Here is a 26258-nt window from a genome sequence, read left to right on the forward strand (position 1 = left end):
AAACTGTGGGTTGAATGGAAACTAAACAAATAAGCTTTACGAGAAGTCCATAGTTTGATAGGAGTCATCCACTAGGAGCATATTTGTCAGCGGTTTTATTACAAAGGATGAATCTATGAGCTGGAAAAGCTTTCTCAGAAATATTCCAGCTATTAGGTCAGCCTTGCGTGTTTGACACAGGATCAGCCCCCAGTATTTTTTATTGGTCTTCACTGGTTTCCGCCTACACGTTTTATCTGATAAGTACCACTGTACCACAGCAGCTGCTGTTTTTTTGTAGACGGTTACAGGAGTCTTAATTACTTACAATATGTGGAAACTTTTGCTGTGTAAAACACTGTTACAGTTCGTACCCTTTATGAAATTAGGTTTACCTGGAATAAGCTCTTATCCTGGTTTTGAGAAACTTGAATACTGCACCATCTTGAGTACTCCTAAAGAAGCCAAGTCTGCAGTTTGTACAATACAAACTTGACCTGTCATGTGCAGGTGTGTCCTCAACTCAAGTTCCATAAAGTTCACTTAGTAAATACAAGATATGATGATAATGTGTAATGAAGCTATACATTACATGCTAAAATGGAAGTGAAACTTTGACCCCTAAATGCAAAGGATAAGCATTACTGTCAATCTTGTCTTCCGTTACTGGTGATCAAATGGAGATGCTAAATCCTGCAGTTTATAAATTCAGGAGTGTTCAGGCTGCTCAGTAGCTGGCTGGATGTCAAGGACGCACCTGCACACATACAATCAGAAACCTGGATAATGGCTGAATCATGTATATGAAATGATATACCAGGTTTCCCTATGTTCCATGTGAACTTCCTATCACGAACATGACCAAATCTAGGGCAAGACAAACTTGGATACTAGTGTGCATGTTACATGGTCTCTGTAGGTTGTCAAAAGGCGTTCTGGGAAATCCTAACTTGAATCAACACTGACAGTGCCATCAGTTATGAGCAGGGCCACAAGGAATCTGCAGATGCAGAATTCTGCAGATTTAAAAAATAAAACTAAAACTAGAATGTTAACACATCTCCAGCCCAAGCAGATAAACAGTCCGCTGAATCTGGACACTAATAAAACAAATCCACAGATTCCGTTTGGTTCTGGTTATACAATATGTCATCTTAACATATTACCATGCAAAACAAGCATACTTCTGAGAATGGAAGGGTGATATAGAGGTGATGGGTAGCAGCATTTACTTTTAAGAGTATAAAAAAAACGAGGAAAAGAGACTTATGAATCTGTAGCACAAATGACCCTTCACTAATAGTCTAATTTATTTTTTCATGGGTTCTTACACTCAGCCTCAATGTACAGTAAAACGTTTTTTTCCTTTCAGTGTATTTAGTCAACTTTTTTCAGACTAAGCCTGAATTTTATACAAGTCGACTGACTACCGTTTCTCCTTCTTCCTTCTCTTTGCAGGAAAAGGAAATCGGGATACTATCACATCTAAAAAGCTTCCACTCTGCTCCATGTGAATCGTCTTATGAAGGGAATTCATGTTTATTTAACTGTTACACTTGTAAACCATTCATTCTCATCTCTCTGCAAAGGCAAAGCAAGAACCATTTTGTAAAATAAAGCTGTATTTTTTCATATAGAGACTCAACAGTATTAAACATATGCTGCTATATACTTGTATGATGTGTAAAAACTATTGATGTGATTGTCCAATGTATATGTGTAAACTATTCTCACATTTTTATTAAAGCATAAATACCATTAAATGCCCTTTTAAATCAGATTTGCTCTCACAAGAAGGGGTTGTGTATCAAAGTTGTTTAATTTTTTCGAATGGGAAATTAGACACGTACAAAGTTCCTGTAATTCACCTTTTATTAAATCTACCTTGAACACGACAAAAAAAAAGTCAGGAGCAAAGCCAATCTCATATAAAAACAGAATTAAAAGTGTTCCTCTGGTTTCATCAGGTTTTAATCAAATTTCAGTTAAGACAGTGAATACATACACCAAATTGACAGGACTAGTGTGTCACCAATTAGTGTCGTCTGTGTGGAATAGAAGACTTAATGGGTATTGTACATGACATGAAACTGGAATCTCAGGCATGTACAAAGGAGAACAGTGACTACTGTGGTTTATACAATGAGGGTGTGTGTGGATTGGTCGGTGGGACTTTATGTTCTCAAAGCTTCCAGTTTCTGAACCAGTGTAGCTTTATTAGCACCAGAGAACTCGTCCACCTGAAAGACAGTACAGACAGGAGGGTTAAAGACAGCTTTAAGTTTATTAGAAATATCACAAGGATACCGTATTCAAATAAAATATGATTCATTTCAATCGAAAACTTAAAATTCATTCAGATTAAGGAATTATAATTCTTATGTCAATGTTTGTACACCAGCTCTGTACCATTCGTGAATTACGTTTGTATGCAAAGATTTTTTTTGGAGAAAATAAATCAATGCAACAAATTATCTTAAAAGTCTCGTACGACAAGCCATTTAACAATCTGTCCGTCTGACTGGTTCTTGCTTGAGGCTTATTTTCAACCTCAGCAGGTTTCAGCAGAAAAGCACTGATGAACTGACTAACAGACAAAGTTAGCAACTAGCTTTTGAAGAAAGTTGAGCATTTAGTAGCTAAAGAGACATTTCTTTAAGGAGCTGATCGAGACCAATTCTGAGCTAAAAGTCAATATTTCACTGCAATTCACCAGGTGGCCAGAAACATGACTGAGTGAATGAATATGTTGCTCGGTATCTGCTGGATGTGTAAATGGGCAACTGTTTGCTAACACATTACAACTTTATTAAAAAAAAAAAAAAAAAGTGATATACATATATATACATTGTTTTTATATTTACTGTATATTTTCCTTTACCTTTTCTCCATTCTTGAAAAACATGAATGTAGGCATGCAGCTAATCTTGCAGAATGCACTCACGTCCTAAAAAGAGCAAAAGGAACAACGGTTAGATAGATAGACAGAGCTGCGCCCTGATGGAGGACAGTTTGAGCTAACGTGAGGCTATAGATGATGTGAATGGGCCAAACCGACCAGGAGCTGTAAGGTCAAGACGTATGGTCTTATTTAAGGAGACTAAACATGTGAATACAAGGATTTAAGATATTAAAAATTAAGAACATTTAACACACTCAAGCCAGAAATAGTTTAGTCTCAGCTTGTGAAATACTGCTAGACTGTACTTGTTTAGATAGTAGACTGCAAACAGGAAACCACTGAGTCATTAGATGAAAATGGCACCTGAGCCTCTTCCTGCATCTTCACTGCCTGCATTGTGTGTTTCACAAAGTATCAGCCTCAAGTATTGCTCTTCTGTTTTCTGTACCAACCTACAGCACAAGTTGAATTTGTCTAACCATACGCAAGTACCACTGTACCACAGCAGCTGTTGTTTCTTTGTAGAGAAGGTTACAGGAGTAAGCTGTTCCAATAGGTGAAACGTTTGCTGTGTAAAACTGGAAATAACATTAATTTGACTTAAGGTCTGTAACACAATACAACACATGCAACTTTCAACAGTCCAAAGTATCTCCAACTTAACAACTTCGGAATATCTTTTAAAAAAAGTTAAAGGTTAAAGTGTTTTGCTCACTTATAAAATACGCCCCATTACTTCAATCCTTCTCTAACAACACCAGACCTTGTGCTGATGATCTCTGTACTAGCAGCAGTTGTAGTAAAACTATTGGTGCTTCAGGTTTACAACTAAATAGAAATAAAAACACTTACTTCAGCCTCATCCACGTCCACCTTCAAGAAAATCACATTCTTGTTCTCAGGTTTTTCCGACTCTTTCTGCAAGAGAAGAAGAAGAAACTTTAGGAGAGTCGATCAGTGAGCATATGATCGTGAGAAAAGGATGCATTAATGTATTTCTGTTCCTGAAGTCTAGGAGGAGCATTGTCTACAAATCTGAAATCTTGGTTCTATTATTTTTTTTTAAGTTAAAGTTATGCTCAGCCATCACATTTTACAGTTAGCAGCATTCCCTACTTAAGGTTGGAACAGCTTTACAAACGGTTGTCTGAGCAACAAGAGACACTGCCCTTAGGTAACACCTGTCCCTCAGGGAAGGGCTCCCTTGAACAACTCAAACTAGAAACATTTGATTCACAAAGGCTGCAGCTACTGTGTGTCTAAATATCTTAAGTCATTGCCACAGATTTATGAAAGTGACCAACACCGTCTGAAAAACATTTTGTTGGTTAAAAATGATTTGAGTATAAGTGAAATCAACAGTTTTCTCTCCCTTAACAGAAATTTATTTGAGTATGGAAAAAAAAACAAAAAACTCAATAATATGATCTTACTTTGGTTTTCCTTTTTCTAAACATTAAAAAAATAATTCAACTGTTGTTAATCATTCACTTACATGAAATTCTGGACCAATCTGTTTACAGGGCCCACACCAGGTGGCTGTGAAGTCCACCACTACCAGCTTGTCTCCAGCTTCCGCCAGGATGGCTTTAAACTCGGCCTACAGAAAATGAAAACAGTTAACGTTTGTAACTTGTTTTGATCAAGCAGTGATGGATTAACTCACCTGGACTCAGTTATTCACTCTTTATAGCTAGCAGTCAGCTACATGTAAAGGCAGTGCAGGACCGGAGAGTGACCAGAACAGGTGCCAATTGATATAAGACAAAATGACTATTTCCCTTATAAAACCACAATATCAGATCATGTAACGACCATGCTTAGAGTTTATTATACTTATGTGTTACCCCGTTACCTTAAACCAAACCTTATCCCCAACCCTACCCACAGATACCACACTACACCTCTGGCTCTACATGCCACCGTTACTCTGCTGTAGCGTTCCTTTTTACTACGGTTTAACTTATTTAACATTTATTTTTTATCTTTATTAATACATACTGTGTGTATATGTTTATACTTATATTGTTTCTATTCTTTTTATCCTTATATTTAGAGAATGTGTGACATGCACCAACTACACCATGACAAATTCCTTGTATGTGTAAAAAACGTACTTGGCAATAAAGCCCTTTCTGATTTCAGATGGGGGCGCTACGCAACACCGGCAATAACGTGTGGGTATTATAATAAGCTTTGTAATAATAAAGTAACCTAACGTGACATTACAGTCCCCACCCGAGCATCCAGAAAACACCCAACTACAAGTTTCTAACGTACAGCTCTACCCGCTACTATTGGCCAACATTACATCCTCATTAATAACGTCACGTTGAGATTACGCAGCATAGTTCCCGTAAATAAGCGTCCAAAGCATACGGTCTAACAAGCATCTCCACCGCAACAGACTTGTCGGGGGGGGGGTGTATGTGGGTCCTACCACAGTTAATTTTGAGCGTCAAACACTTCATCACCAAGTGTATGTTAGCCCACAGCCGCTTTTCTGCGACCTATCTAGCTGACGTTACGTGGAGATGCCGGAGGAAGCTGCTAACGCAGTTTAAACAGCATAGAGAGCTGGACAGCTTGCTTGACTCTGGACGGTAAAACGGATATATTAGCGGCTGTTGATGTGAGAGGGGGGGGGGTTAAACTGCTGGAAGTCATAGACGTGTTGGCGCTGTTAATTTTTCCTTTGGCGCTGACTAAAACCTTCTTTGGGGCGCCAAAAATTCCTCTATGTAGGAAAAACCCTACAAGATGGCAAAGTCCACATGGTGGCGGCGGAACGTTAGCAACCCAACGTAATTCACGCTGAATCACCCAGTCAACGAAACCGGTGCCTATAGCTTTACTCTGAATATTAGCTAAGTCATCAGAGGGGTTTATTTATCCAGCTCTCCGTCAACTAACAAAATAGATCATAGATAGATAATAAAACTAGAAAATGGGTGAAGGGAGGGGGTCTGGTCGGGCGAAGCTAAATCCATCTACTAACGTGTTACAATGGCGACTTCCAACAAAGGTAAACGAACAAAGCTGGAAAAAACAACACACAACTTACCAAGTTTTCCACTTCGCGAACCATGGTAGCTGTTGAGTGAACGTTCCTCGATGTGAGCAACGAGCGGTTAAGTTTGTGAATCCTTTTTTGCAGAAGACACTCCGCGTTTTTATCGCAGCTGCGTCAAGTTACTCAACCGCAGTCCACACCTCAGCGGAAGTCAATGTGCTTTAAAAATAAAAGTTGTTGTCATTGTTACACAGCGTTGAAGCGATGGTTTTGTGCTGTGGCTGTGAAATGTGCTTTAACTGCATATTTATGTCGTACACATTTGACAATTAATATATTGTTTGTTTTTATTCTATATCATGCATTGCAAAGTTTTCTCTAATAACGATGTTTATTTTGAAGGTTGTCAGCGACGTAATACTTTCATTGTTTTTGTTGCTTTACGCCCCAAATGATTTGACGCTGTTGGGTGTTGCCTTTTTTATTATCCATCAGCCCAACTATGGTGCTTGAATATAATACTGTTCCATTTTGTGTCCCTGTCCATTAGTGCTTCTGCATGTTTTGTAATCGTTTTGATGAACAGTCAATATAGAGATAAAGCTGACTTAATCTGTTAACATATGTACTGTAGTCTATTTTTGTATAATTAGTATTTGAATTACCTTAATTGATTATATTATTTTGTATGCTATTAGTTATTGTATATTTTATTATCTCATATAAGTAATACTATTTCAATAATTGCAGGAAAAGAGTTCATAGTAATTCAAGTCACAATGACTTGACAAATTCTTGTTTTACCGTAAACGACTGAGTCAGCGCAGCTCAATTCCAGTGTAGAAATCCCGTACGTGATTTACCGGTCTTACGTCATCCCCCCCTCCCCCTCCATTCTTTTAACCTTCAAGTTTGTTTTGCGTAACTATTTCCAAATATGTGATCTAAGCTAGTATTAACAATTCGGTTATTTCCAACAAGCTGGGATTTGAATTTGATGTTGCCTTTACACCAACTAAATTTATAAAACTGAACCTAATATTTTGATACGTTTAGATTTCTAGACACTAGATTTTAAGGATTTCTTCTTCAAAGTAAAATCTCGCCCACTTTGGTATAGACGCATAAACATTTGCATACCTGCCTGCTTCATCAAGCTGAGCAAAATATGTGCTGTGCCCCCAGTCAATCCCTCAACCAGTAGTGAGACTTGTCACTTGGCATACAGTGTAGCTTTTAATGTGCTTGATGTATGCTCACAAAAAAAGCTTAGATATTAGACCACAGACCAGTAATATTTTGTCCCTATGAGATTTTTTTTAACTCCCTGTATTTTTTGGTGGACATCAAACAATTTTCCAGCATCACAATAACATTATTTTGATCATTTGAGCATTAAGCTCTGCACCAGAGCGTCGTTAGTGGTAAGTGCAATTTTGGGATTGGGCTATAGGGGCCTGGGTCCGTATAAGGCATAAAAAAAAAGTCATACCCTTGGAGGTATGTCAACTCCACATTTCTACACCAAAGTGGGTAAACCTTGTGCTATTCTACTGGACTAACAGCATCCTATGTAACCATGGAGCTGGGGCTCTCATCCCCACCACAACCTTATGAAATTCAAATTATTGTCTAAAAATACATTTAATGATCGTTCCTGATCAAACAAAAAGCTGTATTTGCAGTAGAAGGCTAACAGTGTCTGCTCTATCATCTAGATTTCACTCATTTTTAGGATTGAAAAGAGAACACATCTTAAATAGCTTTCTTTCCTGTTCTCAGGCCATGCATAAATTAATACTATATAGATACCCACAGTCTGCCGTATAAAGCCCAACATAAGTGAAATATGTTAACAGAAAATTTGAAAATAAATACGCTGAATTTTATTACTTATACAAAAGCTCTCGCTAAATACAAAGCACATGGTTAATTATGTTACAGTGAGTAACGTATGAATGTATCAGCAGCAGATCTACACATCTCATTCAGGTACTTGCTGGCATAAAAGACCGACAATCTCGTGTCGACCTCATAGAGTAAAACGCTCTTCTCATGCCTTGCCGATTTCCCACAGTAGTCTGATGTCTCCCAAACGATGTTCTGTATACTCAATTATCTGGATGGTGGTTAAAAACTAATTCACTAAACTAAAAATTCAGTAAGTGCAACTAGTTTGCTACCATGTAGTGGCACATGAGGAATAAATGCTAAGATTTGTGCTTCCAAACCGGATTCTTTAAAGTAACTTGTCCATCTCTCTTTATTCTTTAAATGCATTACCAAAAAATGTGCCTTACCATGAATGAAAATCCAAACCTAGCAGATGTTGCAGTTTAATAAAACCATCTAAAAACTTAACTCTCTAACAATGAATTCTGAACTAATGCTTCCTTCATGTATGAATTCTGTAATAATGTGTCAGGTATTAATAATATGGATTCTTCTCCATTGATCTCGCTTTCCACATCAGACTGCGACAACAGCCTTGCCGATGTTTTCTCCCTGCAGTATCCCCATGAAAGCAGCTGGCATCTTTTCAAAGCCTTTTGTGATGTGCTCCCGACACTGCAGTTTGCCCTGCAGATGCAGAATAAACAAATAAATAAATCCCAAAATGACACAGAAGCAGACACATGGGCAACCCTACTAATTGAGATTACATCTTTACTAAAGACACACACACAAAAAAAAAAAAAAATCTGATGATTTGGATCCAGCATCATGATAAATTGGTTCCAGTCACTAACCTCTTTCAACCATCCTATCAGCCTCTTAAGGGACTCGGGGTGCTTGTGCTCCCACCTGCTCTGCATGAAGCCCTCCATCTTAAGCTGCTTGAAGATCATGGTCAGGTGGGGGTATGGGCCTAAGAGAGATGGTTGAAGAAAAAACTTTCAATGGTAGCACAAGGAAACAAAGTCTGTACATCTACAATCTACAGTTTGTACATTTCATCCAACATTTCAGTAGCACAGTGTCGCCCTCTAGTGAAAAAGACGCAAAATCACCTGAACATGTGAAGTTGTTAAGGGGGGAATAACCATTTCATTTTTTTTAAAGCAGGTTTCAAGTTAAAGCAGAGACATTACCAGGAATATTGATATAGAAAATGAAAGTAGGGAAGTACACACCTGTTTGGGGTGTGGTGTCATTATATGTGGAAATAGCTCCACACACAGCTATTCTTCCAAAGTTCTTCATTTGCTGTATCGCAACGCTTGAAAAAGGGCCTCCCACCTCGAATGAAGAAGTGTCAGTTAAACCAGTAAAAATAGCAATAATTAAGTTTTAAACATTTAGCTGACAGTGTTAAAGTAAGCTGGAAAACTCGATCATCCACATTAGCCAAACAGAGAAAGGAGAGCATAAATATGAAGTGCTCAAGGACACTTTACGGGCTTGGAGCTACACCACCATTGCTTACATTTTCAAAGAAACAGTCATATCCTTCTGGAGAAGCCTTCTTCAGTGCCTCCTCCAGGGAACCAACAGTCTTGTAGTTGAAGGCCTCATCGAAGCCCAGATCTTTGAGGAAAGCCACCTTGGCATCAGACCCTGCTGAACCCACCACTTTACAGCCCTTGATCTTTGCAATCTGGCCCACCATGGATCCCACTGCCCCGGCTGCAGCATTCACCAGCAGGGTCTCACCCTTCTGGAGTCCTAAGACTTCTTCTATCCCGTACAGAGCTGTCAGTCTGGAGAGAACAAGAAAGAGTATATTCCACTAATTACAAAAACCTGAAACTGGGAGGGTCTGTTTTTCCTTTAGTTCCACAGAGCAGCCTCTTTGACCTTCATTATGTAAACTCTTTATAAATGCTTCCATACCAAGGTAATCAGAAGATGACTTCAACTCCCCAGCAGGACAAAACATCTGGAGCCTTAACAGTTTATTTTCTCAAAAAAAGACAAAACTCAGCTGTTCTGCTGAGGGTCTTTAAAATAGCTAAGAAACAACTCTCTCTCCCTTTTACTGGCCTCAAACATAAGCAGGGAAATGGCAATACCTTTTCCAGATAAGCAGTCTTATCTAACACTTACTCAGGGAGGATAAGGTATTCTTTTTCTGCATAGTAGTTCACACATGGGAGTAGCCCAAGCCTACCTTCTACTTTTAGCTACCAAGCTGAGTTTCTTATCCCACTGCTATTTACATATAAAGCTGACTTCTTTTATCTTTCCTGTAAGATGTTATGTCTTGCATCTTTAACTTATATTTGAATATGTAAATCAAAATTAATTTGTACTGATGATTCAGCTCAGGCAGCTTCATGTCCATCATGTTGTTGTAAAAGTTGGAAAAACAAAAAGTCACAGTAAATTGTCTTAGAGGAAAAGTATTGCATTTTTACTTTTGAAAGCCTGGGTTGCCACATATAACTCCTCTGCATTCTATTTCTACCTATAAAGGCAACCTCTGCCTTACCCTGGCATGCCGATGCCCCCCAGAGCCAGGGACAACGAGACGTCTTGCGGCCAGTCAGGCATGACTGGAATGAGGTCTGTCCCATCACAGACTGTGTGGGTTCTCCAGCCACAACGACCAACAACATGGCTTCCCACAGGAAATGCTGGGTTATTACTTTGAATCACTCTACAGAAAAGAAAAAAAAAACAACAACACAAAAGCAGAAGAAAGAAGTCCTGTCAATGAATATGTCTTACTTGTTCCAACTTCAGTCCATGGCATCACTGAGCTCATTTAAAGTTGCTAACTAAACACCAGATTAAATAGAAAATGAAAAAGTTCCTTAAAAAGTTTTTTGATATTTAAGTGTGTTGTGGTATCCTAGATGACTGTATGATGTCAAACCATGTGGCAGATGAGTTTTATGCACTTTGCTTCACAACAGTGTAAAGATAATACATAACATGTGTTTTAAACAGATTATTTTGAGGTTGTTTGGAAAGTTTGGTCACTGAGTAATTTGTTATACATGTTTATCATAAAAGACATTTCCACTGAAACTGATTGAGTGTCTGAACACTTAGCCAAGAACATTTCAATTGTGCGCTTTTGCTTTTCAGTCACTGTGAATCAAAGGGTTCAGTAATTAATAGCAGGTGCAGGACGGGTTCTGTTTCAGTAAACATTGGGGCATGCACGGTACATACACAGATTAAAGACATTCCTGTGTGTGTGTGTGTGTGTGTGTGTGTGTGTGTGTGTGTTTGTGTTCTTTACTTGGCCACTTGAGTTCCAATCATCACATCGCCTTCATTCATGCGAACCCTACTGAATGGCCTGGAGAGACAAACAGTGCATTGCATTACATTGTATATGCATTTTTGGATTAATGAATGATTTGTTAAAACGGAGTGTTAGCAACAATTATAATTTAGAATGTTTTTTCAGATGCCGGACCTGCTCTCCCCTCACCTCATGTATGGGTCAACACTGAGAAACACTGCTTCCAAAAGCACCTCTGAAACAAAAAAAAGAGACATCAGTGCAAAACAAGTGTACACTTGAACAGATTGTTTTCCTCTTCTGTATGTGACTCAATCAAGTAAATACTGACTCATTTAAAGTGCTTGGGGATTATTGTTTGAAAAAAGAAGACAGAGTGTGCACTATTCTTCAAGCTTAAGTAGAGAGAATAAAGAGAGAAAAATCATCTTACCCCCATCTTTGGGTGCAGAAAGCTCCTCCACCTTAAGCTCAAAGTCGCTGTCCTTCGGGAAGCCGTCAAAGTGCTTGGTAAGGATCCACGTCTTGGCTTGGACCATGATTATTTGTTTGGGGCAGCTGTGAGAGATAAAGCAGTTGTTTGAAATGAAACTGACAGTAACATTTGGTGCAGTGATCCCATTCCCGGCGCTGTGCAAAACACAAGACATGTTAGATGTACTACTCAGTTACTAATAAGTGAATTCAAGTAAAAGCTATAATAATTCTTTAAAAGCCTACTTGAATCATGATGCCAAAAACCAAAACTTCATAAAAGACAATTAAACTCATTAGGTATGAGAGGGTTAGATTGCAGTATCCTGGTATCCGTACACAGAAGCTGTAATGGTTGCATGTGCATTGTTAATTGGTACGTCCCAAATCGGCTATGCAAAACCGCAATTAAAGAGTAATTTATTCACCTTCACCAAATATTCTTTAATAATAACGTGAACTTACAACTCAAGCACATCGATGAGTTGATATTAGCTTGGAATGATTCCTTTCCGGGAAAGATTTTGCTCTTAATACGGTTGAAAGAAGACGGCAGTGATCGTACATGTGTGACGTTAAAATTAACTATGTGATAGTATAACGTTAACGTTACATATAACAACCAGTAAGATAACATTAGTTATTAACCTTAGTTCGAAAAAGCAAACAGCATAAACTTACAAGCTCATAAGAGAGAAGTGAACTCCCAATCTGCTTAATGTTTACTAATGCCCCCTCTCCTATAAGCAGGTAATCTAGTTCGTTTGAGTATGTTACATTACATACATCTCTATCAACGTTGTCCATATCACCTACCAATTGTCGTTATCCACAAAGAAATAGCAAAAGCCGTGAACTCACTGAGGACAGCAGCAGGCAGCACCGGCGGGTTGTTGAACAGTTGAGAGGAGAGAAGGCAGGAGGCAGGCTTCTGAACTTATTGGTTGGAATGGAAGGTAAACGCTGCCTCCAACGTATGACGTAGAACGTCACGTCGTTCCTGCGTGTCGACGTGCCGTCAGTTTGGATGTTTGGCGCGCGGGATAATTAGCTAGGATGGTATGCTAATCAAACGGAGTTCCTGAATTGTAAGTAAGTTATTGGAGTGATAATTGTTTTATACATTTTACTTTTGTCTGTCAGATAATATACGAAACACATTGCTTTCGACGTAACTGCTTGTTGAAGTGGCATGGTAGTTAGCAGGCTAGCTATAACGTTAACTACTTTCAAGCTATTTTGCTGGCTAGTGAGTGTTAACTTTACCGCAAGCCAAAATTAAGCTAGCTAACCTTTGTCACGGATCTGCATGCTAACGTTAATCATACGAGGAGGGCAGCTTACCTCTACCAGATGACAGAAGCGAATATTTGCCTCGTTTCGTTTCAAGGTATTTGCTAAAACACCGACAACTAATTAACGTTAATGTTAGGAATGTAACGTTACGTTTTTCTTAGCAAGCGACTGCAGTAACTTGTATAGCTATATCTATGCAGTAACTTAACGTTAGCTTGTGAGAAAGATTCAGAGGCGTTTGAAAATAGCTATAGTACGTTGTTACTGTAACGTTGTTTGTGATAAAGAAGAGCTTAGCTAACGTTAGTGATGTTAAGTTGGAGTTGAAACTTGAAAGATAATATAATGTTAGAGGCTATACGGTATATTAATTATACGGTTATTAACTTATACAATATAACTTTACTTAGCTTAACGTTAACCGATTATTATCCATGCTGATTAAAATTTAAAAGTTATCAATACACAGTAAAATGTGCCAAAAGCTGGGTGAGCCTCGTCCTGTTTATCCAGCATAACTGTTAACTTCAAAGCTCACATTCATATCATGTTTGATAGCTCGCATTAAGAAAGTACTACCTACATCACAGCTTTTCTTTAATGGGTTTCTGTCATATATATATAGCTAGCTATATCTATGGTTTCCTGTAATGGTTTGTATACTACTTCCTGTAGTGTTTTGTGGCATTATCCATTGAGAAAGGAGTCACTGTTGAGCTGTCCTGACAAGAATGTTTGGACTACATCAGTGAAATTCAACAACCCTGCAATAAATCTTACCTTGATGAAGGTTATAATGTTCATATTTTGTTGAAGCTGTTTTGGAGAGGTGTTGATTCAACTCTGGTCAATTTGTGGTGATGTTGAATTGCATGTGTTATATTGCATATACTGACTGAGTGGTGTTTTCTAATATTTAGTCTACCCTCACTGATATAAATAGGGTGGACAATATATTAGAAACACATGGCAATTTAGCAGCACCACAAACTACTACTTCCAAAATTACCAGAAAACAGTCTCTTTTTTTGGGTGCCTGAATTATCCCTGATCCTGATACAAATCAGGACGTCTCTTATCTTAAGAGATCATGATGTATATGCTTTGCATTATATACTCTCACTCTCTTTGTGTTGGTCTTCACCTAATTCTCCACAATCCACATTGTGCTTGCTGACTGACTACCAAAATAACAAGGGGGCACAGAGCGCTGAACCACCATGTTAGACGGTAGCCAGTTTGTGGATGCTGTGGGCCGTCTAGGTTATCCTGGTGCATCATCATTGAAGGCCTCCGACTTCGACTGGCTGTTTGACTGTGCCCCGGAGAACCTTCACTTCTTGCGCTTTGTCTGTCGGACCCTTAACCAGAGCAATGTTCTCACTAAGGAGGAGGCACATGCTTTTCAGGAGCTACGTAAGTCCGGCAAGCCACTTCTGGATGAAGCAGCCTTGGGCGAGCTCCTTAAAACCATTGGACCTTCAGATGGGAGCAGTGCAAACATCTTGGGGTCCTCTTCTTCGTCTTCATCCGCTGTGTTTGCAGCTGAGGGGAATGTGGCTATAGAGGACTTGGAGGCAGAGCTCCAGGCACTGCGTAAAGAGAAAGAGCTGAAGCAACATCGGTTTAACAGGTTGCATGTTGTGGCCACCTCTCGTGCAGATGTTGATCTACGACTTAGTGAAGAGCGGGAGAGCGCTGCATGTAAGCTAAAGGAGGCCAGTGCTTCCATTAGAGCTGAGAATGCTGACACCAACGCTCTATTACAAAACCTAACGGATGAGGTGAGAAAGCTTGCTTCGTACCTCCCAGTTCAGCCAGAGGCCAAGCAAAAAGGAAAAGGAGAACCTGTGGCCCCATTAAATCCTTCTATCTCCAAAAGCCCCACTGTCCTCCTTTCTCAGCTGCCCTTGGATCCCTACCTGCACCAGGAGGAGCTCAACACTAAAACACTAACTGCCTTTACTCAGAAGCATTTCTTCCAGGGCATCTCTGACATTGTTGAGACTTCTTGCTCTGAGCGCTTCCAGGTCCTTGACCTCAGTTCTTGTGAAGATGGAGAGGATGAAGAGAACAAGCACCAGGGGAGAGGGAGGGAGGCGCGAATGGTGGAGCACAGGAGGACAGAGATGGCCAGACTTCAGTGGTCTTATATTGTGGCCCAGCACCAACTGATGCAGGCCATGGCAGAGGAGAAAAGTGTCAAGGCTGGACTGGACTGGCTCTCTGAGAAGTCCTCTCATACCAAGGTAAATCAGACATATTTCATGTTTTATTATTTCATGCAAACTGTATCACAGTTGGCATAGTGTTTTCAGTTATTACTATTTATGCTTCCTTTCTTAAGCTCTCCTTCATATCTATCTCCTCACTCTACCAGAGCATATCCATGTCCTCCTCACTGCAAGTCCGTGAGGTTGTCTCCAGGAAGGAGTTGCAGGCGGTGGAGGCTGAGCTGGAGGCTCTGCTCCATGGACCAGTACCTGCTGCCCTCAGAGAGTCAGCCAGGTTGCTTAATGTGCCGGTAGTGAGGGGAGACCTGGCTTTGCAAGTAGCCAGACAGGACTACTACACCTCCAGACAGAATCAGGTTAGTTGGTGATATCACCCATTTCACCCTCAGTTTTTCAGCAGGGATCATGTTTAGCCATCAATCAGCTTTGCTTAAGCTACTTAGACAAGGTGCTTGGAAACATAATACTGTTGTACCTTTGTCATCTTGTTTTAAAAGTGACCTTTTTACTAATTAGATCTAGCAAACTAAGAATTAATGACTAATAAAAGTCATAGTTGGATCCCTGTGTCAAACATCAGCCTTATACATTGTAGAATGAAATAAAACCAACAGCCATAGTAAAAACAAATGTAAATTTCCTCTCCAAGGTACGAGACTACCTACTCCGCCAGAAGGCTTCCTTTGAGCTGGTGCTCCTGGGTCAGGAGATGGAGTTGAGGAGGTGGATGATTTGTCTTAAGCAGCTGGAAGAAGTAAATAGCAGACTGATAAAAGAAGGTGAAACGGCAACCCTTAGAATTGAGTCCCTAGCACACCCTGACCTGGCCATCAACCCCAGGCCCAACCCTATCATCAGCTGCAAAGATGCAGCCTTCAGCAGGTAAGAAGACTAAAGCTGTATGTGCTGTAGACCAGTTTCAGAGCTAAAACCGTTAAGAGCATTTAAAAAAAAAAGTGTTTGTCAATGTCAACTTTTTTATCTATACTAGTATACCTTATTGAATTCTAATAATTTATTCTCCTCGTCTTTATCTTAGGGGAAACGCATGAACTGGCTCATTTATTCATTCACTGCACCCTAGTGGCTGTTAGTTGGCATGAGAATATGTGCAGACCTAAATCAGGATTATTCACATACTTCCTCTTTCCTCAGGCTGCTCCAGATCCTTGACCATGATTCAGACCATGGTCGATCAGAGCCTTTCCGGACATATGAAGCATTGAACCACGCTGCTCGTGACCTTGCAGGCAACCTTCAGGTGACCCGAGATGCTCTAGCTGGTGCTGGCCGTGAGCAGTACTACACAGCTGCTCGTCTTTATGGCGACTGTGAGGCGCTCCACAGGGCAATGTACACAGAGCTCCAGCAGCTGGTCTTAGGGCCGCAGGTACGTCCAACGGCCATCACTGACCAGGAGCTGCTCTGCCCTAATGCACAGGTGGGTTTGTTTCCTTTTCTTTTCTGCACAGTCATCTTGGTCAACTATGCAGAGTGCATTTCAGAAGCAATCCTTAATGTGAGTCAGTTGAGCTTGAAATTACTAGTCGTCACTATTGGTGAGGGAAGCTGGTAGCACAATATGTTTTTTCTTTTGCACAGTTTTCTCATATATCACAATGTCAAGTACTTTAATAAGAAGACACGGGTACAAAAGCACTGCATGACTAATGGCTTTCAGGAGGAACTGCTTTGCTGCATGACACAAGCTTTAGTTTCAGGAACAGTGTTGTATTGTACTTTTATATTGGCACATTATGTCTGTTATTTGAGATGTTAACGAAATATTTGCAAGTAAGTTAATTACCTTTTTTTTTAATTACCTTTTTTGCATAACTAGTTATGTTTTATTGATTAATATGTGTGTTCACTTAGCCTGTTGCTTTTTTTCTTAGTTCATTTCTCATCGCTCTTCCTTTGTCTGTACAGGAGCTGACGGTGAAGCTTGTGGGAGCAGAGTCTCAGCTGCAGAGTTTGCAGCATGTAATGCAAGAAATCATGGGGGAAGTTAAAGCCAAGCGTTCTCAGCTGGAGCGCAATGCCCTCCTAAGGCGAGAGAGGGAGTTGTACATCTACTTCCACTTGGATGCCCGGCTGCTGCAGAAAGTAGTGGAAGATCTGGAGGGCAAAATGGCTGCGAAGAGAGGGCAGCAGTAAAGCCTGCCACAATGAATAAGGAGTGCCAGCTCAACCTCAATGTTGAGTTTCTGTGCTAAGGGAGTCAACCGGTGTTATAAAGCTTGAAGATATATTAGAAGTACACTGCTTTCCATGGACGAAGTTTACTAAGAAAGCCCTGCTCTGGTACAATGTGTACTAGTTTGAACCTACTCCAAATCTGCACCTTCACTTGGTTTATGCAAGAGACAGGGTTCAATCCTTTGATTCTTTTATCTTTGGGACAACACTCAACTTGGGAAAAAGTTTGATTGCATATGGAGCAGCACTGCCTATATGATGATTGGGATTAATTTGAGTGTTTTTATTTTAAACAATTTTTACATAAACTAATCAAGTTATTTAGTGTCTTGTGATGTTTTAAATGTCCTTGTTTTCTTTTTGTCATCAGATAAATAAAGGAGAATGTTCTGTTTTATGGAGGTTTAGTTGTGAATTTTGTTTTTAAATTTAAGATTATTGAAGTCTATATCTGGAGGGTTAGATTTGTTTTTGAGATGCCGGTTTAAACCAGGTCTGTGTGTAACTGACCTTACTCTCCCCCTTTGTTCTGTTTAGACCATTGACAGTTGAAGAGTCAGATATCCCCAGGTAGAGCGAAAGAGTAGCAGGCATTCTAACAGGGAGGAGATGGAGCAGTCTAGCAGCAGGTTGTACTCAGGGCCTCTGTCCCAGGCAGCACAGAAGATCCTGGTTGTTCTGCGGGCCCAGAGTGGACATGCAGCCAGACGCAACCACAACTACTCCTACGATCGCAGGCAAAGTCAGTCAGAGCACAAGCATAGAATATCTTAAGTATGCAGTATATTATGACAAGTGAAGCCAGGTTTCTTTCACTTTCTGTTTCCCAGTTTTAGCCTCTTTGTGATGAATATTTTCTCCTCAAATTTTGTATTGCATTGTTGAAACCAGTAGAAAATGGTATTGTAGCTCAGTAACATTTTGAATGATTGTAAAATATTTTAGCAAATCTTGCTTTAGAATACTGTATGTAGATGTTATGGAGTTCAGTAATACAACAAAAAATCTGCGATGAAGCATACCGACTTTATAAATCATAATGACATACAGTATTGCTTGACAAAACCCACATTTGCTTTAATTGTCAAGCTTGGTTTCAACAGTATTAAAGGCATACTATGTAACTTCTCCCCGGAACGGTCCCTGTAGGGGGACCGAAGAGGGAAAAGTTACATAGAATGCCTTTAAATCCTGTTTTAGAAGTTACTTAATGCTTAATATATTTAGTTCCCAGAGAGTTTGTTTTCTTCTTTTGTTGTGTGTGTAGTAGAGGAGCGATATAATGGCAGCCAGAGGGAGCTGTGGGCTCAGAGCAGTTGGAGCTTGAGTCAGCAAGAAAACAAAGAGAGAGACACAGACCGGTACGTCGGATGAAGTAAAAACTAAGCGCATACATGAAAACTTGCACTTATGTTAGAATATCTATTTTATTAATATCTTATTTCTACAGTATTATTAAAAAAAAAAGATGTATTATTAACCTGAGCAGATTGGTGCAAAAGCCTCTTGGCCAACACAATGGCACAGTAATTGCCAGCCGTTTAGTGCAGTATATTAGTATAAACAAGGGAAAAAAGGACATCACACTAGATTTTAAACCATTGTATGGGTTGGACTGTTCTGTAATAGACAATAAATGTGTATTACTGTTATATGAGACCTGATTTAATATATTGATGCTATAATATGTTCTGATCTTTAATGTAGTTAATACATCTGTAAAACAGAAAAAGTAAAAGAAATTCCTGTTATGGTCCAGGCCCCAGGTGCCCTCCTTTTCCACTTCTTACAATGACGCCTCCAACCAGTGGCAGAGCTCTCAGACCTCAGCCTGCTATCAGTACTCACAGACACCAGACTGCTCCCTGTCATCCCAGGCCTCCTCCTGCTGGGATTCCTCACGTCAAAGGCAGACGTCTCAGACTGAAGCCTATTATCGGTGCTCACAGGTTTATTCCCAAAGACAGTACTCCGAACCCCCTGCTTGCCAGTCCAGTCAGGCTCTGTCATTCACTCAGCATGAGGAGACGGCAGCATCTCTCTCCAATAGAGACAAATACACCCTGTCCTTCCAAATACCAAAGATGCTTTATGAACATCAAACTACACCATGGAGAAGGTTAGTAGCGAGGAAAATGGGTTCAGTATTTTATTTGTTATCAAAGTGTTAATGTATGTATGCACACGCTTGAGTATTTCATATATTCTGAAGTTTTCAGTGGTTAAGAGAATATTTTGTCGCTTTGACATTTCCCATTTTAAGTACATATATAACTTTAGGTAACATAAATGAAAGCAGTCTGAAGTTTAGCATGTATTAATAATCTGTTGCTTGTTTAGTGAGTAAAAAGCATGCAATATAAATACAGCATACTCTGTCTTCTACTTTCATAGCTCCACTGAAGAAATCAGGCCACCTTTCATCCACAATCTTTCTCCAGACAAGAAAGATCATGATACGGCTTTGTTCCCCCCAACCAATTACCCTAATACCCATGAAGCTGAGCCTGCTTTGGCTTGTCACCAAGTTTCTTCCTGCCTTAAAACAAGTGAAGAGACAGATAATGACACATCAGGTGCACAGAAAGAAAACAGAAATGCAGAGAGCTGGCATATCCCCAGAAAGAAGCTAGACCACGCTGTAGGTTCAGACAGCCAAGCAAAGTGGAAGCTACTTCTATCCAACCCCACTGAAGAAGTTGTCAGTGGAGAAGAAGATGGGGGCATACTATATCACCAGTCAGAGGAAGAGGTTCAGCAAGTAGTGGATTCTGAAAACATGCGCGCAGGTAAAGTGCAAATGTCAGACCGAGGACATGAAATGCAGGATGGAGTAACGTGCCAAGAGACAAGACATTGGGATGCACCCTTGCCAAATGAGAAAGGATCAGCCAATGAAATGCAAGGATTTCTGTTCTTGGGAACCAATGAGAACACTAGTTTAGAGAGAAATTTGAATTTGGTATTTACAAGTAAAATGGACAAAAGCTTCCATTGTTATTCTGAGGATGCAAAGTCTGGGCAGAAAGAACATAATGACTTTGATTATATAGTTAATACACATGAAATCAAAGTTGAACATTCCTCTAGCATTGAGGATAAAGAGATGTCAGTGGGATGTCTTCTGGGCACTCCAGAAAAGATCTTGGTATCTTCAGAAAGGGGAGATCACAAGTGGGGCCACTGCCAAGCTGAAAGCCCTCAGGTTGTGTGTCAGACTGTGACTGAAACAGCAGAGAAGGACAACACAGAAAACCCACTGGTGCAGTGTGAGGCCACCAAATTGTTCCTGGGTGACACCACTACTGATAACCTGGAGAGAACCACAGAGGAAGGAATAGAAGTAATTGAGGTTGGTCTGGAAGTGCAGAGAGAGAGCAGTGCAGGTATTGATTCAAACACTGAAGATAAAATTGAGACAGAGCAGCACCATTGTTCTGATGTCCAAATAAGAGAAAGCCAGTGTGAGACAGATTATAAAGAGGTTAACGAGTTACCTGGAGGAGGCAATGAGCCAGGAGAGAGGGGGGAAGACAGAAATGAGTATGTGATGCCACCTGTGGACAGCGAAAATGGGAGTACATCTACAGGTAGGTGCATGATTGGTGATGCTGTTTTATCTTAGTTTCTATAAAGTGATTCTTATAAATGTATCTCAAGTATTTATATTCCATTTGTCTGGGTCACCGTCATTAGTTTCCAAGTTGTTATAAAATGTAATACTATTGTGCCAGAGAGTAGTTGATGGGGCTGAGATGGTAGAAAAAAAATATAATGAATGTCATGTTTTTACCACTGTGATGAATTTGTGACTAATGTGTAGTTCAACTAATTAACACTAGAGTGTGCTAGAATACTTTTCTACGTAAGAGCAAAAAAACTGCAGGAGTAAATGCTCTCCAATACAAACTATGACTTTTTGTCGTCAACTAGGCACACTAAGAACCCACTAAGCCATTGGGTCTCTTTAAACATCCCAAGGAGTATTATTGCTACCTATTTAAAGGGGAGAGAGACTCAAAGAATAACGAAAATGCTTTGACTAAAATTGTCGAAGTCGAAATATTAGGGCTGCGTTATTTCCTAGAGCAGCAGATTAATTAATGGAACCAGAAAGCATACTACAGCATTAAAGCCTATAAAGCTACACTTAAAATCAAGTGCTACAATTCTCGGTTCAGTTCTCTGACTCAAATTAAAATTGTGGGGACTGTTTTTGGTACCAGTTGCTAGCCTAGACAAAACAGTACTGGGGGTGTTAAGCATTTGAAGTTTTGTCAGACTTTTGCCAGTGGCTTTCAGCCATCTTTCTTTTATCGGAGTGGCGCTGACAGAGCAGTGCTAAGGACACTCAGCACTGACGAGCGATGTTGTGTGCCAGCTTACATTACAGCCGCAGGAAGGTGGCTTGAGCCTCAGCTGCTGAGACAATGCTGAGTCAACTCATACACGCATACACATCTACAAACACAAACTCAACAACATACGCAAACAAGTGTCGTAACAAAAAATGTCAGTTTGATCTTAGCCAGGATATATAGTGTTGACCTTGTCCTGTCACACACTGCTGAGGTCTCACGCACACACTGTGTAAGCCCCCATAGGTGCTTAGTCCAACCCATACTTACATAACAGAGCGGGGTCATTGATCTGTCTGAAAAGTGATGTTCTGATAGAAATGCTTTTACCTCCTCCCCTCTAGAGGACTCGGGTAGAGAAAGTTGTTCCATGACACCGTTGTCCCGGAAGTTCAGGGCAAAAAGGTTAGAGTTCAGAGCTCCCTGTCTCCTTGGGAACCACCAGCACCATGGCAATATACAAGTGAGTCTCCATAGAGCAAGTCTGTAATATTACCAATACTGTATTACATGACAGCTACACTTTACAATTTTACATAAAGCAAGGTTGCCTTAGATACGTAAATGGATGGACATGAGGCGAAGATCTTGAGTGAAATTCAAAGTTTTATAGTTTTGTCTTTTAAACAAAGTCACCTTTGCTTAGACACTTTAATTGTTTCCCTCACTTGCTAAGAGTTGTTTAATGGTCTTTTTATTCCAAAATACTTATTTTTCCCTGTTGTCATCTGTCTCCCACACTTTAATCCCTGTAAGCAGAGGCAACAGTGTGTAGAGCAGCAACACACCAAAAAGTCCTGAAATTTAAATAGCTGCTTTCAAAAGGATTAGGCTTCTATTTCCTCGATGCACATAGAAACCAATCTAGCTTGTGTGAAACGGGGTGCTGTCGGCAGTATTGCAGCAAGCTGACAAGTGATAGCTCCCCAATGGGTCGTAAAGCCAAAAAAAATAGTAAGTAGACCACGTTATATATTGGCAGAAAAGGAGAGAGCAGCAAAGAGGAACAACTATAAAGGGAGGAAGGTGGAGAGATGGAAGGATGATGTGGGACAGTGATAAAGAAGGATGCAGTGAGAGAATTGAAGGGGAGAAAAGTGGGAGAGGCTGGAAGGGAAGAAGAGAGTTAGAAAGAGGTCTTCACTGTATTGCTACAATAAGCAGGAAGCATCAATCCATTCTCTCTTTCTCTCCCCTCATTCACTCTCTCACACTCTCCTCCACCCAGTACTGGGCTTTGGGCCATGGCCTGCCTCGGTTTTCTATCTATATCCTATAGCACAGCACCCTTGGGGGGTTCATGACTTTGTCAGCAGGAAAAAAAGGTTGTGTTTACAGCGAAATGAGGAAGACTCTCCTCTGGGAGCTGAATCACAGGAATTCCTACATGCCGAGGCCCACTGCAGTGCTGACTGACTGAATTGTGTGCATTCATTAACTCACACATTGTCTTCAAAAATCCTCAGAATACCTAACTTCACATCTCTTACCTAGATTTCAAATAACACGTGCACACGCTCAGATCTTTTGCATGAATAGAGATGGGAGTTAAGGGTATGAATAATGGAGATGTTTTAAAGATGCTGGGAAGGTTACAGGGGGGTGAGGGTGTACTTTTGGGAGATGGGACTCAAATTTCTGTACTTTTGTTTCTCACCTTTTTTCTCATCCTCCCACTTCTCCACTGGCCTCTATGGGATCATAACATTTCTGTTTTGTGTCAATACTGTTTGTACTTACATTTTGGTAATTGAAATGCTTTTTCAATCAGATCAAGCCATATTTATTATTTATTTTAATCACTTGCACCCATCCATCACAGGACTTAACATACAGTATGATACTCACTGTGTGACATATTATGTATTACATTACATACAAATACAGCAGATATACTTCATACATTCATATATATGTCCTACACATGTAATCTGTCATATTAGTTCATTGAACCCTTTCAAATCTAATTGGATAGAGTAAAAATATCGTCATCTAGCCAAAACAAGCTTTTTTCCCTCTTCATGAAAAATAAACAAGTGCTATCGAGTGTGAGTGATACTACTTTAGGCAGACGGTCAGACAAACAGCGTCTTGACTGTCTGTGTTTTTGTCTGGGACACAGCGCTTACGTCTGAATGGGAGCAGCAGTCCTCTTTTTACATCCTTCCCTTTTCTTTTTCCTGCTTGCTCGGCTTCCCATTTTGTTTAATTTGTCTTGCTTACCCACCTGCTCACCTGTTTACTTTCTCAGCTTTCATTCTCTTTCACACATTTTGTATTATCCAACTAGATCTAAACATGAATAATTAGATAAGGCATGCATTGTTCTCTGTGATAATTATGTGCAACTAGAACATCTGATGTGATTCTGCTGACTTTTCTAAACAGATTTGCTGTTATGTATTGATTTTCTATGGAACAAACTAACACAGACAGTGAGAACGATTGTGTTTATAAGTCTTCTGTCTTCTGATGTTGCAAAATAATTGCTTCTAAATCTATTCTTGCCTCTCCTGTTCTCTCTGTTTCCGTTGTCCCTGTCTGACTGCAAACTGTTCACCTGGTGTATAGGCTGCTAATGGAAATGCCAGAGGGATCAGCTCAACCAAGATACTGGCCTCAACATGCAGTTTTGCTGCTGGACAAAACTCCTCAGCACAAGACTTGATCTCAACTACCACAAAACCGAGCAAAAAACTGGGAAACCGCCACCTACCTACATCGGAAACTCATTCATGTCATCCTCCCCTGATCCCCTCCTTCCCTTTAAAGAGGAAGCTTGAAGTACTTAAGCGACAATATGCTGACCCTCCTAAAATCTACCTAACCAGACGTCCTCCAAAATGGGAGCCTCCTTATTCCTCTCAAGAAAAGGCAGGGGAAATAGGGGTAAATGAGCTGAAGAGAGCCAAGCCCGGGACCTCTATCCCTGAACTTCCAGCTGTAACCCCAAAACCACAGACTGAAGTCAGTCCTTTACATAAAACAGGAAAATTGTTGGGGGTACATAAAGACACATATGGCCCAAAGCAAACTCGACAAATCCGGCAGAGTATAGTGGAAGGAAGGTGCCCTGAATCAGCTAGGAATACTTCCAAACAGACCCCATCTTCTGTGACCTGCAAACCACTCAAACGGGCCAAATGTGGGCCTGACCAGGGAATAAATGGGCCAAAGTTATCCCACGAGGAGGCTCATGGTAATGAGCCCCAGAACCAATCCAAAGCTGGCTGTCTGACTGCAGCCCTGACGTCTGATCCTAGAGTAAAGGATTCTGGTAAAATGAACCCAGACGAGAAGATGCAAATGCTTGAGAAGGTGGGAAAGACCAAGGCGCTGGTGCTAACCTTGGTGTACCGAGATGGAACAACTCAGTTAGACCTAGAACAGGTAAGCAGAGCTGGTCAATTTTTTGCAGCTGATAAAATTCAGAGACTTGATATCATGATTTGCTAAGTGAAATTTAACCATTTTAAGTGACCGTTTCAGTTTTCCTTTGCATCTGTAAAGGAGAACAGACTCTAGCTTTGCCTTGTGCTAAGTATCTGTCCCAGTTGTTATAAGATTAGTGTAAACCATTTACTCTTGTGGCTTAGCCGCTACGTTAATTGTTAACTCTCTCTTTGATCCTTGATAAAGAAGCTCACTCAAGCAGTGTGTGGCCTCCTCATACTGATGAAGAACAATCTTGACCGCAGCACACCAGAGGACACGCTCGGGCCAAATGACAGTCTGGTCTACTTAAAACTAGAGCACACACCTGCATGGGCCCAGCAACACAAACACCAGAGCCAGGAGCTCTTTACTAGGTGTGTGTGTGTGTGTGTGTGTGTGTGTGTGTGTGTGTGTGTGTGAGTGTGAGAGAAGTGAGAGAAGTGAGAGTATATGATGATGTGTGAATTTCAAGTGTACATTTAGAGTACGTCCATTTTTGCTTTTGCATCCATCAAAAAAGTGTCATACTTATTTAGTTTTAAAACAGAAGTACATAGGTGTGTGTGTGTTTCTGTTTCTGTCTGTGTTCCATAGAGATATATTGCTACAGGTGCTATCAGGATCCCAACTGGTGGTGTGCTATAAAGCCAAGGATTTGCTTCGTACAGCTCTGCAGTTTTACAGACGAGACCTCAGCTGGAAACAAGGCAACCCTACCCACATACATTCATAAATGCACATACACACATAGAAACACATCCAGTTTCAATTGTTTACTCTTACTTCAAAACACTACTTTCATCACCCTCATCATTTATCAAGGACTTAAGTCACGTCCTTTGCTGAAGTGATAGTCCAACCAAAATGTATCAAACACTCAGGCTTGAAAGGTGGTTGTTAAAAGTTTGTAGTTTCTTCTCAATATTTCGTTATTCCATTGTTGTCAACATAATCAGCCAAAACATCCCAGACACAAACAATTTTTGTGAAAATACAACAATCAAAAACACAATACAGTGGAATGTTTGTAGTTTCATTGTTCACAAACAACAGCAGCTGTAGAAAGCTTGAATTGCGTTGATTACAATGATTTCAGTAATAAGTTTTCACAGAAGAAAAGGAACAGCACAGGCACTTGTCAAACCACTCCTGCATCAGACATTTTTAACAA

The 26258-nt window shown here is 40.2% G+C and overlaps 5 protein-coding genes and 1 long non-coding RNA gene across 12 annotated transcripts in view; 3 read left to right on the forward strand and 3 right to left on the reverse strand.

The window, feature by feature from the left end:
- svep1 (sushi, von Willebrand factor type A, EGF and pentraxin domain containing 1) overlaps positions 1-2265 on the forward strand; it is a 104935-nt gene extending 102670 nt beyond the window's left edge. For both annotated transcript variants that reach the window (XM_031289870.2, XM_031289871.2), the window contains one exon: positions 1438-2265. In XM_031289870.2, coding sequence (XP_031145730.1) covers positions 1438-1468 — 31 coding nt within the window. In that variant the 3' untranslated portion in view covers positions 1469-2265. The remainder of the gene's footprint in view (positions 1-1437) is intronic.
- Positions 1838-6181, reverse strand: txn (thioredoxin). The gene is made up of 5 exons (XM_031289885.2): positions 5946-6181; positions 4377-4481; positions 3734-3799; positions 2861-2926; positions 1838-2219 (listed from the first exon to the last, which is right to left on the reverse strand). The coding sequence occupies exons 1-5, from the start codon at positions 5967-5969 to the stop codon at positions 2154-2156; spliced, it is 327 nt and encodes a 108-aa protein (XP_031145745.1). The 5' UTR covers positions 5970-6181; the 3' UTR covers positions 1838-2153.
- A 1576-nt stretch (positions 6182-7757) lies between these two features.
- LOC116043292 (prostaglandin reductase 1) lies at positions 7758-13659 on the reverse strand. Of its 3 annotated transcripts, none has more exons than XM_035994085.1 (9): positions 13642-13659; positions 11525-11649; positions 11281-11326; positions 11086-11145; positions 10327-10494; positions 9322-9595; positions 9029-9134; positions 8645-8763; positions 7758-8474 (listed from the first exon to the last, which is right to left on the reverse strand). In XM_035994085.1, the coding sequence occupies exons 2-9, from the start codon at positions 11628-11630 to the stop codon at positions 8364-8366; spliced, it is 990 nt and encodes a 329-aa protein (XP_035849978.1). In that variant the 5' UTR covers positions 11631-11649; positions 13642-13659; the 3' UTR covers positions 7758-8363. The 3 variants fall into 3 exon arrangements, with proteins under 3 accessions (XP_035849978.1, XP_031145740.1, XP_031145741.1); XM_031289880.2 differs by lacking the exon at positions 13642-13659 and adding an exon at positions 12382-12513 and having other exon boundaries at positions 7848-8474; XM_031289881.2 differs by lacking the exon at positions 13642-13659 and adding an exon at positions 12427-12495 and having other exon boundaries at positions 7848-8474.
- Positions 7758-26183, reverse strand: LOC118493620. Its single transcript, XR_004895569.1, has 3 exons — positions 26173-26183; positions 24297-24300; positions 7758-8255 (listed from the first exon to the last, which is right to left on the reverse strand). It is a non-coding gene; the product is annotated as an uncharacterized LOC118493620 (long non-coding RNA).
- Positions 12545-17695, forward strand: haus3 (HAUS augmin-like complex, subunit 3). Of its 4 annotated transcripts, XM_031289878.2 has the most exons (7): positions 12545-12657; positions 14059-15110; positions 15242-15451; positions 15745-15977; positions 16251-16485; positions 16568-16614; positions 17025-17115. In XM_031289878.2, the coding sequence occupies exons 2-7, from the start codon at positions 14082-14084 to the stop codon at positions 17029-17031; spliced, it is 1761 nt and encodes a 586-aa protein (XP_031145738.1). In that variant the 5' UTR covers positions 12545-12657; positions 14059-14081; the 3' UTR covers positions 17032-17115. The 4 variants fall into 4 exon arrangements, with proteins under 4 accessions (XP_031145738.1, XP_031145734.1, XP_031145736.1 ...); XM_031289874.2 differs by having other exon boundaries at positions 16251-16614; positions 17025-17695; XM_031289876.2 differs by lacking the exon at positions 16568-16614 and having other exon boundaries at positions 16251-16536; positions 17025-17695.
- The window catches only part of poln (polymerase (DNA directed) nu), a 60678-nt gene continuing 47010 nt past the window's right edge, over positions 12591-26258 (forward strand). Inside the window, exons 1-9 of the mRNA XM_031289879.2 lie at positions 12591-12653; positions 17832-18036; positions 18562-18655; positions 19054-19413; positions 19689-20884; positions 21997-22115; positions 24224-25042; positions 25292-25461; positions 25682-25794. Coding sequence (XP_031145739.2) covers positions 17904-18036; positions 18562-18655; positions 19054-19413; positions 19689-20884; positions 21997-22115; positions 24224-25042; positions 25292-25461; positions 25682-25794 — 3004 coding nt within the window. The 5' untranslated portion in view covers positions 12591-12653; positions 17832-17903. The remainder of the gene's footprint in view (positions 12654-17831; positions 18037-18561; positions 18656-19053; positions 19414-19688; positions 20885-21996; positions 22116-24223; positions 25043-25291; positions 25462-25681; positions 25795-26258) is intronic.

This window comes from Sander lucioperca, chromosome 17 (genome assembly GCF_008315115.2).
Source record: "Sander lucioperca isolate FBNREF2018 chromosome 17, SLUC_FBN_1.2, whole genome shotgun sequence".
Classification (NCBI taxonomy): Eukaryota; Metazoa; Chordata; class Actinopteri; order Perciformes; family Percidae; genus Sander; species Sander lucioperca.

Coding starts and splice junctions, on each gene's coding strand:
- haus3 (XM_031289874.2), top strand. CDS start 14,082: ATGTTAGACGGTAGCCAGTTTGTGGATGCTGTGGGCCGTCTAGGTTAT. Junction 15,111..15,241: donor AGAAGTCCTCTCATACCAAG/GTAAATCAGACA, acceptor TCACTCTACCAG/AGCATATCCATGTCCTCCTC. Junction 15,978..16,250: donor AAAGATGCAGCCTTCAGCAG/GTAAGAAGACTA, acceptor CTCTTTCCTCAG/GCTGCTCCAGATCCTTGACC.
- txn (XM_031289885.2), bottom strand. CDS start 5,969: ATGGTTCGCGAAGTGGAAAACTTG. Junction 3,800..4,376: donor AGATTGGTCCAGAATTTCAT/GTAAGTGAATGA, acceptor CTTCTCTTGCAG/AAAGAGTCGGAAAAACCTGA. Junction 2,220..2,860: donor TTTTCAAGAATGGAGAAAAG/GTAAAGGAAAAT, acceptor ACTGTCTTTCAG/GTGGACGAGTTCTCTGGTGC.
- LOC116043292 (XM_035994085.1), bottom strand. CDS start 11,630: ATGGTCCAAGCCAAGACGTGGATCCTTACCAAGCACTTTGACGGCTTC. Junction 8,764..9,028: donor TGACACCACACCCCAAACAG/GTGTGTACTTCC, acceptor CATCTCTCTTAG/GCCCATACCCCCACCTGACC. Junction 8,475..8,644: donor TGATAGGATGGTTGAAAGAG/GTTAGTGACTGG, acceptor CTGCATCTGCAG/GGCAAACTGCAGTGTCGGGA.